General features: G+C 31.7%; 1 protein-coding gene across 1 annotated transcript; it reads right to left on the reverse strand.

The window, feature by feature from the left end:
* Nucleotides 1-2654: 2654 nt before the first annotated feature.
* LOC118185219 (cuticle protein 10.9-like) lies at nucleotides 2655-8235 on the reverse strand. Its single transcript, XM_035355044.2, has 3 exons — nucleotides 8132-8235; nucleotides 6848-6907; nucleotides 2655-3085 (listed from the first exon to the last, which is right to left on the reverse strand). Exons 1-3 carry the CDS (start codon nucleotides 8216-8218, stop codon nucleotides 2786-2788), a joined length of 447 nt encoding a protein of 148 aa, XP_035210935.2. The 5' UTR covers nucleotides 8219-8235; the 3' UTR covers nucleotides 2655-2785.
* Between the last annotated feature and the right edge of the window lie 3859 nt (nucleotides 8236-12094).

Raw genomic sequence — 12094 nt, forward strand, 5'->3', positions numbered from 1 at the left:
GTAGTTTACTGTCGATTAGCATGCTAGCCGTATTAAAAACTTAATTTTACTTTAAGAATATTTACTTTATATTCAGGATTCATTTAACTGCGTAATTCAAGAAGCCTTATTGTTTACCTGTTTTGGAGGCAAAAGTGCTTGAAATGTTAAAAAAAAATGACAGTTTATGATTTTAATACATGAAATCTATAAAACTCTTTAAAATAAAGAGAAAAAGATGAGATAGAGAGAGGGAACAACTCTTCATAGACAGTTTTAATAACATGCAAAATGAAATAATTCTCATTAAGTAAAGTAATAATTACTGAACACTTGAAGCTGTTACAAGTTGTTGTTTGAAATAGTTGAAATATGCTTGTGCTCTAATTATATGAAAACATTTGAAAAATTATTAATTTGCTATGTCTAAGAAACTTTTAAATCGACAGTGATGTCAAAAAAAGTGTTGCAAAAACACGCCAGCATTTTTTTTTTCATTTTAATCAAACTAAGTATCAAATACATAATGAGTATCAATCTTAATTTATTCGTTACTGTATAATAAAAAGCCTCTGATCTCGTTACCAAATAAATGTCTTATTTTTCAGGGTACGAAAACTGATCGGGATATTTCATTTCGAAATTTGCAGTTTTTAGTTTTATTTTCAACTTCTCTTGAGTCATCGGTTAATTAAGTTACAACAATTCGGGAAAATAAGCTTCAATGAAGTGCAGCAAAAAGTGTGTATGATTTAATCAGCCATAAAAGGAGGTCATATGGTGGCCACATCAGATTTATTTCCCTGCAGAAATTTTTTAAAGATTAGTAATACACTACAATGGAAAGCAGCCTGGAAGATTAATGTTAGAATTTATGCTTCAACCAATAATCCGTTTCACAAATGCATTTCAACAGGTTAGTTAAGAAAGAAAAGAACATTTTGCTGTACCATCCCTACATCTTGGGCTGAAGCATATAAGGAGTGGAAAAAAGGAAGCTGTATGAGCTTTCTAGTTGAAAAACATTCATATCGGTTTTGTGGTTTTTTTTTTTTTTTTTCTTTTCCATGAATTTTCATGGAAGAATGAATGCTAGAGCCTCAAGGAGCTTGGATTTCTATTTACACCCCACTTTTAGAGAGCCCCCCCCAGGGTGGTGCTCTGAAGGGTCTCTCAGTCCTCTCCCCTAACACCAATCCACACGAGAGGAGTTAAAGTGCCCCCATACCGCAAAGACACTATACATTTACAAACATCCAGGCCTTCTCTGGGGTTCAAACCCGGGCCGTTTGGTACCACTGTAACGTCTGGGAAGCAGAATGTATGGTACTTTCCTTCACTGAGTTCTAAACGAAACACTCTACATGTCGAACGTTATTGCAGTAGTTATTTTGTGGCTTACACATCTATCTATTTTAATGCTTTTCCATGTTGAAGTTGTTTCGAAAGTAATGTGGATATTGAATTTCATAGTTACTTTCAAAATTTGCACTTTTGGATGTCATTTTCAACATGCCTCCAAGGATCGGTCATTCAAGTTAGAATAATTTGAGGAAATAAGTTTAAATGAAGTGCAGGAAAAAAAATTTGCTTAATTTAATAGGCCTGCAAGGACGACATATGGTGACCATATCAGATTTTTATGAATGTTTTTCGTGAAAATGAGGAGATTCCAAAATGTGATTAAAAGTCTCGTTTTGTAACTAGAGCTTTTCCTTGCAATCGTTAGTGTTTACATTACTAATGTTTTTCACACTTTTGATTAAGTGCGTTTAGAAGTCACAAATGTTTTTTTTAAATACAAATAAAATTTCTAAAGTTATTATATTTTCTTTGAAGCAGGAATGTGTGGAAAATGAGCAATGCCCTCGGACCAATGGACTCGAAGCTCCGACAGCTCGAATACACGTCCAGTGTGCTACCGTTACCCACGAAAGCATGCTGGAAGAAGAAGGAAAATACCTTATTTTCTTATTTAGAGAAAAGTCCGGAATGTCGCCACTTATTATTTGAACAGACTAGTAATATCGAATGAATGCATTGTTTTACATGTTTCCTGAAAATGTTAAGTCATCTGAAGGTATATTTTCATAACATTTCAATCGTGTTGTAGAGACATTAAGTTATATCAATGCAGGAATGTGAAAATGTGCAGTACCTTTGCCGAGATTCGAGCTCCGAACCTCCCGAATACACGTCAAGTGTGCTTGTAGTGAACCAGATATGTATGCGGAAAAAAATAAAAAAGTAGCTTATAATGTTATTAAAATAGTAACACTGTAACAAATTCTATGTATAAATCCGAATTTTGTTCTTTTAATTATCTCTCTTTTTCTGAAGAAATTATCATAAATGATCATTTACAGTATATCATAATATTCCATATGACCGTTATCCAATCACAGACTGTTACAGTCTTATAAAGGCAGAATATATTTACACTTTACTTCAAGGCCAAAGTGTTAATCATTTTTCTTTATTAAATATTTATGCTTCAAATGAGCACGTCTTTTTAGTAAATCATAAATAAGATTTTTCACATAAATGGAAATCAGCGAAAACTTTTTATCTTGTAGTTGGGTTTTTATGCAAATTTCATAGTTTCGTGTATTTTCACTCCTCAAATTAAAACTATATTTCAAAAAATCAATTGATTAATAATACCAAACAAGAAGTTATATCACAGTATTTATTTCTCTAGTAATGAATCGTATCAACAATTTCAATACTTATTTACGTGATATATATATATATATAACCTTAATCTCACTTTATTCCAAATTTTTAACAGTTGATGAAACATTTATTAATGATGTCCATGATGGTGGCCATGATCTTGGTGATGATGATATTGAGCGTTGGAGTGAAGATGCACATGAGCTGGATCCTGATTGGCTGTTCCCGGCTCATTTGTCTTCACCTGAGCCCGGAAGCCATGGTGATCGGCGACGTAATGGACTTCTCGGTGAACTCCTCGGTGGTCTGTGAAACCATAACTTCCTTGGACATGGCCACTACCATCACCACTCTCTTTTCTGTACTGAGAACCATGATGATCTTTTATGTCGTAGCCGAAATGATATGGCTGGGGATGGTGATAGTGATGCTAGAAAAAACTCGAACTTAAAAACTAAGCAATACATTTTATTTTCTACATTTTTAGAGAGTTTTGATTGTTTTTACGAAAATTTACTATTTACGAACTAGGCGCTGCTGGTAGGTAAGCAACGAGATTCTACATATAGAAACTATCGATTTTTCATTGAATTAACTTACCTTCTTACCCAAACATCTCAATACACACTGAAAGCACATTACTTTGCTGTTACTAATGCATTGCCTGTTTTTAATTTCTTAGATTGCATTAAAGAATCATTTTTATTTTGAAAAATCAGATTTGAAATCTCTTTTAAAACGTAACCGATATTTACAAATTGTTATCAAAGACTTTTACTCTAAAAAGAATGTTGCCATATTCAAAATCTAAGCAAAAACTAAAGCGAAATCTGATATTAATTATACGGGCAAATAAATAATGCTGATTGCCAAAATAACTATTATAAATTTATTTCTTCTCTTCATGTATATGATCGTCTTTTGAAATGAATACTATGATTACATTTAACAGTAAAAATTGCAATTTTTGAACTAGACGACAAATTATGCACAAAAAATAATTAAATAAGAAACATTTAATAGTCACCATTACTGCACTAATGCTAATAGATAAACTAAGCCTGTTATCTAAAGAACATATTTTGCATTCTGAAAAAATCCTATTGTGTCGAGCGTAGCAGAAAAACGACGCCATCAACATAATGTGTTTTTTCTTTTGCGCACAAAAATCGCACTTTTGAATAATTACGCTTAAAAAGCGGCAAAATGCGACTTTTAATTTTAACAATGTTCGCAATGAAAAGTAGTGTTTCTTATAAATGTAGATAGTACCAAATTTAAGAAAGGAAACAAAATATCTTTTCATAATAAAATATCTTCAAAATTTTTATTCGTGATCCATTAACAATTTAGGATACATTTTAGTTTATAATTTCAAGCTTCTTTCTGAATATAACATTAAATACTGTAAATTTTAAATTGATCTTAATAAGGGGCTGATCATACTGATCCACTGGTTTCAAGAAGCACCGTAAATTATAACCTCTTTTCTGATTTGCCATAAAAATTATAAAACTGCAGTCGCAGAAATTAAAAAATTTTCATTCGAAATTCTATGATATTGCTTTTCATATTTATGAAAGAAGGAAATGCTTTGAGAAGGTAGCTTATTTTCAAAATTAAATAGGGCTATGTGGAAAATTTCAAGATCAAAAATAGGAAGTATAAAGGTAACCCAGATTACATATTAATTATTTCAGAATGTTATTATCCTTAACATTTGAATTTACTTGGTATTTCCTCCATAAATAGTATGGTTATTTCACTTTTTATACAATTAAATATTATAATAGACATTATATTATCAAATTGCATAAAATTTTATTTTGTTGAAATGTTTAAATAAGAAAGGCTTGATAAGTAAATGTAAATTTTTTCTAGTTAATTTCTTATATAGTCAGTTTCATTTCTGGTAATTAATAAAATAGCTAATTATAATAATTTCAGTTTTAAAGTGAAAAACTTAATTTAAAGTAATATAAGTATAAAAAGAACTTATTTCTGAAATGTGAATTCTAATTTTTAAAGCTATCTCTATTATTTGTTTACTCTGAAGCGCATACTTTCCAGAATGTTGTTCTTATTTTCATTAAATAATGATGTATAGTAAGTAAATATATATATATATACTTTCATAAAAAATCAATATGTCTTTGATATTTGTCACTGGAAAATTTCAATAGCAACTGCTTCTTTCAAATTAATGTTAGTTGAATTGTCTTAGTTATATTTATTTAATATTATCTAAACACGAAGATAAGTCTGTTAATTTTCATACTGTATTAAGAGAAAAAACAAATTTCTAAATGAATTTCAGTGAATGACATCTTGTCCGGGAGAAAAATGTTTTGAAGTCGTAAAATCAGGCAATTATACTACCATTGTTTCAGGAAATAATGCTTTAATTACTTTGATCATTTTTCACATTTTGAAATTTCTTGTATTTTAGTAGGTAGATAAGTCTAAAAGACGTAAAAAGAAATCTTCAAAAGCTCATTTACAAAAAGTTTTCAAACAAACGTCGTGTACTCTGGATACGAAGCTAATAATCTAGGATAATATGCCATCACGTTTGATTCTCATATGACTGCTTGCCCGCTCGTCGGCCAAATTGAGGTTTCTGATGAACAATCTATCTGCAATATATCGATGATGCTTACAAATTAGAAATTGTTACATCAACTGAAGAATTTGCTTCAGTCTTTGCTTGCTTTAACTGCGATTAGAGGATTTGAAACAAACCTTAAATCAACTAGTTTCTCATATAAAGTTTCTTTAATCAAGTGCAAAAAAGCATGCGAAAGCTGTCCGCTGTAAGAGACGCCATCATGAAGACCACCGAAAGAGAACTAACTTGTCATCACGATACCGGATAGAGCAATCCACTATCACCCAAGCAGTCATTCCTTTCACGGGAATGCTAGAGTTCAGCGATTTTATCCAATCGTCCATTAGTCTACCCTTGTCATGAGAAAGAAAGTGTCTATTTATTTAGTTACCATTTTTAAATTATCCATTTTAATGGCCAGGCATTATAGGTATTTTATGCTCTGGTAAGTTATCCATTTTAATGTTCACTGGTTAATAATTAGGGATAGTATTAAACGACTTCTTATGTTATTTCGATCCTCTCAAATAATAATAAATAATAAAATTTGTGCTTGCGGCACGTTACTTCTCATTTTATTCTAAAATGGACAAAGTGTTTAAGAAGCCAGAAGAGGGTTTCCCAGATCGAAACCTTCTTAAAATGAATTATTTTTTAGGCCTATACTTTTGATAGGGAAATACCGCAATTTAAAAATGTGAATCATGCTCAAATGAATGACACTCAGTGTGAAAACAAAACCTAAAACAACCACGTCAAAGTGTATCAAAATTCAAGATACTGTTGATGGTTTTCTTCAATCGTCGTGTTATTGTGCATCATGAGTTTCTATCAAGTGACCTAACTATTAAAATAGAACATGATTTGAGTTATTTTGTGACATTTAAGTAAATCATTTGGTAAAACATGGCTTGAATTCTGGATATACAGCTCATGAATTTTACACCACGATAATTTACTTGCTTATAATGAATGTCAGTTGGTGAATTTCGGTTAGTTTAATCATGTACGATAATTATGATAATTTATTATCATAACCGTGGTAATCTACGATAGTTATGATAATTTATTACCAGTCTACTTACACAGCAAACAGTGGTAGTTTCTTTTATGTAAAGCATTCCATGCAGATGCAGAGAAATTGATACAATTTTCCATTATGATCTAGAAGTTACTAATGATTCTATAGCTGTCCAGGTACTGATTTAGCATGATAAAACATATCTTTTTTTTATAAAGTTTGCCCAAAAACATACCTACTAAATTGATCAATAGCTCTGAGAATTCCTTTTGTTTTCCTGTGATTAATGAAAAACGATAAGAATTTCTCTTCTCTTCCAAAATTGTCAAAGAATAACTCTAGATTTTCCTTTTGTGTAGTAAAACTTTATGTGTACAATTTGAAGGAACCCGAAAGTATTCAACTTCGTAATTTAAATATATGTGTAATCCACTGGAGCATGACAACTGATAAAGAGGATTGATATTTAGTTTTAATACCAGTTTCGATGCTGTTGTGCATTAGTTCGTAAAACTACCATTCAGCAATTAACATGCATTTCAAATAAAAAATCCTATACTTACGTAGTCGTGACCATGATGATTTGCTATTGCTGCAACAGCCAGAGTACTGATGAGAAAAATCTGAAAATAATAATAAAAGGCTTTTAGTCATAAGAATGTTTGATTGCAGAAAACAAATTATTATTTCTATGGAAAACAATATGCATCTAAGCTGCATTAGTTTATATACTGTATGGTAATATGCACTTGTTGGCAGTAAATATTATACCATATATAATTGATATATCATACTTCATTTACAATGTAATAAATGTAAATTTCAGTGCTGATATTTTGTCAGAACGCATTGCCCTTCGAAAGGACAAATGATATACTTCCTCCGAAAATTATTACAGAAGTTTTGAAAACAGATTATACACATTTAGCCTTTAGCAAAAGATAATACATAGCTAAAAGCAGTATTTTAATAATAAAGTAGAGTACATTTCGAATTTAATTTCCAGTGGGCTTTCATTTACAATATAGGTCTGCAATCCTTTAATATTTTTAGAAGAAATGTCCAGTAACATATCAATTATATGAAATGTTTTCTTTTTATTTCTAGCGCATGTTTTACTTGATTTGGAACTGGTAATTAGTCCAATAAACTCAAAAGACGTAATGCTAATCCTCACTATGTCTGTAATAACTACAAAATTGTGAGAAGGTTTAGAAAAATTTTGCGTTTAAACAGACTTTGGAATATAAATGCACCCTCTTGTGCTAACAATATCAGCCACAGCTCGTTGCAATGTAACTAAACAGAGCAGTAATAAATAAATCACACGTGTTACAGTAGTCAGAGCCTACGAAATTTAAATGATACTCGAAGCTGGCTACCGGAGCATCAAAATCAAATTGTTCGCAGAGAATATAACTCAAATCCGAATAATTTCACCTATTACAGCTGCCGGGAACTAAACGTGGCATGCAGGCACAGGACGCACAGACATGCTCTGTCTTAAAATCCAAAAACCACATTTTAACTATTAGATATCGTATTTGCATTCTGATCAGGAATACGGAAAGGAGAAGTTAGAGTAAAGATCCAAATCATAATAACTGGTTAGTTTAAAATGATAACCTTACATACTTTTCGTCCTTTTGAGATATATTTTGAATTTAAAAAAACTGAGATATATCTCCTGCGATAATACTTTATAGACACTAATATAGTAGAAAATATTTATAATTGAGAAAGAGAAAAAAAAAGTAAATAATCTTCTAAGTTTATCTCAAAAATCCATGCAGATATATATTTATGCACAAATTTCTGATCTGAAATACAGCTATTGTCAATAATACCTTGAACATCATGATGTTTTGCACTGAAAATTCTGAAAATCTCACAGTTGATGTCTGAGAAAAGGAGGTGATTGAATGCGATTTCATACCGCAATGGGTGTTAATATATATTTGAAAAGTGCCTGGTATAGATAGGAACGATGTCGGAATGGTGCGACATTCCTTTCATTCGGGCCCTTCGAAGAATATTAGGTCAAAAACAAGTCTTGCCAAACTACCAGATATCTCATTTATTCAAGCATTTATTCAAGATCACAAAGCAAAAAAAAAAAAAAAGGTATCGGAAGTTTAAAAAAATCTAGGTGTCTATTCATCTACATTTTGACAAGTTTCTCGCAATGTACATTAGATAAGATTGATTTGAATAAGAGTAAATTAAATACCTCTCCATCTGTGAAGCGCTCTTGTTTAAAAGTTCAGAATATTATTTCTGAACTGTACTTATCATGAATGTTAGATTTCCGCATGGCTTTTCACTTTTTCGACAGTTTTAATTTGAGAAATTGAAACTTTTAAATTGAGTCGTAATAAAGTGTTTCAGTGTTTTGATGTATTCCATACTAATTTCGTTTAAAATTTTAAAGGTAAATTGGTAATAAAATGTTGACGGAGAATTGCAGCTAATGAATTTTATCCTTTCATAAGTAACAAGCATAAATTCTCCCATTAACTCGTTTAAGTGGAAAAATTATTTCAACAAATTACACAGTCGCAAAAATTCAGGCATGAAAATAAAAAAATAAAAAAAAAAAACATTTTTTTTTTTTAATCCAACCACTAATATTGCCGTAAATGTGTCTGATAAGGCTGAGCTTATAGGTCTTTATTTTAAGGAGTAATATTAAAAAAATGATAACGACAGGAAGCTAACAATATATGCACTAAATATACTCTTTGAAAAATTTTTATCATAGTTAAGCCTTTTTGACGGGGTCCGTTTTACTTCAAGTTTATATAATTTATCTCTAAACAGAATATCTAAACATTTGAGAAAATATTTTAAGAAATTTCTAATGCAATATTCCGCAGAAATAAATATTGTGGATAAGATCGTGTAAATACAATATAAAAGTCTTTCGCTGAATCTCGTATATTGCCTCTCTTTCGTAAGAGATACTGTGATGTGCCTGAATTTAGTTTCTGTCACTGGTCAGATAACTGAAATTTCTACTGCTTTATTTAAATTATAAATACCTTTGTGGGAATCTTTTTAGGAGCGCTGCTTTACATTCTGTTACAATTTCGGTATGTAACGTTACGGTTTTACGTCTTTATCATCCGCAGCTTTACCAACAAATCCACGACTTTAACAAACGTTACTCAACAAATGTTTACAATCCCTGACTTTAACAAATGTTACCAATGAACACTATTTCTCAGCCGTACACACTGGTGACTGAAAATTCACAGCTCATCAGTAGATAGTGGCCTTGAGAGTCACAGATGTCATTTACTTACGGTCAGTAGTTTTCTTCACTTTCATTTAGTTTTAACAATATATCTAAATGTACTGCCCTACCCACACATGTTGCCTTATGGTTGATCAAAAGTAACCGCAAGGCACCAAATGACTGGCTCTTCAGTCACCAGTAACCAAGTGTTTGATGGGCACCGGTGTCTATCGATTTAATTTCCTTTTTGAAATTTATTCAAATTTACTTTACTACCTCATAGTGGACACTCTTGATTTGGCATTAACTGACCCCTCCAGCTGTAGGTACCAATGACCAAGGCACAATTGCGCACCGTCAATTTTAATTTTAAATTGTATTTAAATTTGCCCCACAGCATCACAACAATAATGCCCTAATTGACTCTAAGTAATTTTCAATCCGTAAGTCACCAATGACAACTATTCTAAAGAGTGCCAGTGTGCTTTAATTTAATTTTGATTTAATTTTAATTTAAATATTTATCTGAACTTCATTGCCTGGCATTGGTCACCTATGGTTTCCTCCCAGAAGACCCTTAACCTATAAATTATTGGTGACCAGCAGTTTTGAAAGGCACCAGTATTCTTAAATTATTCCTTAATTGACTCAGAGTGATTTTCAATGTATAAGTCACCATTGACAACAGCCCTGGCGAGTGCCAGTGTAATTTTAATTTTAATTTTAATTTCATTTCAACTTAAATATTTATCTAAACTTCACTACCTGGCATTGGTCACCTATGGATTGACACTAGGAGACCCTTGCAAATTATCGGTGACCAGCAGCTTCGAAAGGCACCAGTTTCCTTAGAATATTCCTTAATTGACTTAGAGTGATTTTAAAACCGTAAGTCATCAATGACCACAGCATTGTCGAGTGCCAGTGTACTTTGATTTAATTTAAATATTTATCTAAACTTCACTTCCTGGCATTGGTCACCTATGGTATGATCCCAGGAGACTCTTAACCTATAAATTATTGGTCACCTGCGGTTTTTAAAGGCACCAGTGTCCTTCGATTAAATTTTACTTTATAAAATCTGTCTAAATTTTTAATTCATTGCTTCAAACTCATGAAATACGGGTAGATTCAAGTCTTTATTTACCTCCACGTTACCGTTGACAACAGTCTTAATGTACGCTACTGTCATTCAGTTTAACTTACAAATATATCTAACTTAGTGCAACATAATACTTATTTAACATATAAGTTGATCAAAAAATATTAGCAGTTACCCTTTGACCAGAACCAGTAAGCATTATTTCAATTTTAATTTTTCCTACATGTGCCAGACTACCCGACACCGGTTGTAAAGTCATTAAGATTATTTCGGATCAGGAAGCACGAAAAATCAGTGATGCCCTCACCTAGATTCGAATTGCGGGCATTTCGATTGCCAGCCGGACGAGCTGCCAATTACACCATGAAAGTCTTTATATTTTCATCCACATAAAGGGCAACTACAGGAGGAGCAGACCACGCCGCAAAATCCAGATGGCGATGAACATCGACCGTTACGTTTGAGTTCAGGAACCACTGGTAAAATCTTCTATATATGTTTTAGCTTGAAACTTGAGAATATCAGTTATTGTCCTCGCCAGGGTTTAGCTAACTCAAAGTACTTCCTATGAAGCATGGGGTAAAAAAGGAGAAAATTCCTTCTGCAGTTACGTATGGATTACCTCTAATATTCCTCGACCTGAGTAACAAGGGAAAGGAGAAAATTCCTTATACAGTTACATACGTATTATTTCTAATATTCCTCAATCTTAGTGACAAGGAAAAGGAGAAAATTCCTTATACAGTTATATATGGATTACCTCTAATATTCCTTCAATCTGAGTAACGGGGAAAAGAAGAAAATTCTTAATATTTCTCAATAAATTCTCTAATATTCCTCAATCTGAGTCACAAAGAAAAGGAGAAAATTCCTTATACAGTTACATATGGATTACTTCTATTATTCCTCAATCTGAATAACAAGGAAAAGATTCCTTGTATAGTTACATATGATTACCTCCAATATTCCTCAATCTGAGTAACATGCTTAATGGACTCCAATATATTTGACTGAAGTGTAATTTAAAATGGTATTCAAGTTTAGTGAATTGTTCCACGCAAGGAGCTATTTATGAGGCAAGTGCCAGCCGACCAGTATATAACTGGTGATCAACACATATGACAATCATCTTCGAGTTAATTTTTCTTAAATAATCTGTTTAAAAATATAATGTTCAATACATATGATTCATAATATATATATCCAGTTAATTTTTTGAACTTATGAGCCTCTAAGCATTATTTGAATTAATGAAACATATTTCTACGTCATGTATTCTGTGCATGGAACAGAATACGGTGAGTTTAATATATCCTTCTGGCTCTCTCACTAGCTTTTGTTAAACTGTATACTACTTTGGTATAAGAATATATTATGAGATAATCCAAAACTTCTTAAATTTGGTAGTTAAAATAGTTATGTGATTCAAAACAACATATTACATAAGCATTAAATCTTCCGTTCATCTTA

The sequence above is a fragment of the Stegodyphus dumicola genome, chromosome 5 (genome assembly GCF_044657685.1).
Source record: "Stegodyphus dumicola isolate Sdum_Otavi_A_Nest chromosome 5, ASM4465768v1".
NCBI classification, from domain to species: domain Eukaryota; kingdom Metazoa; phylum Arthropoda; class Arachnida; order Araneae; family Eresidae; genus Stegodyphus; species Stegodyphus dumicola.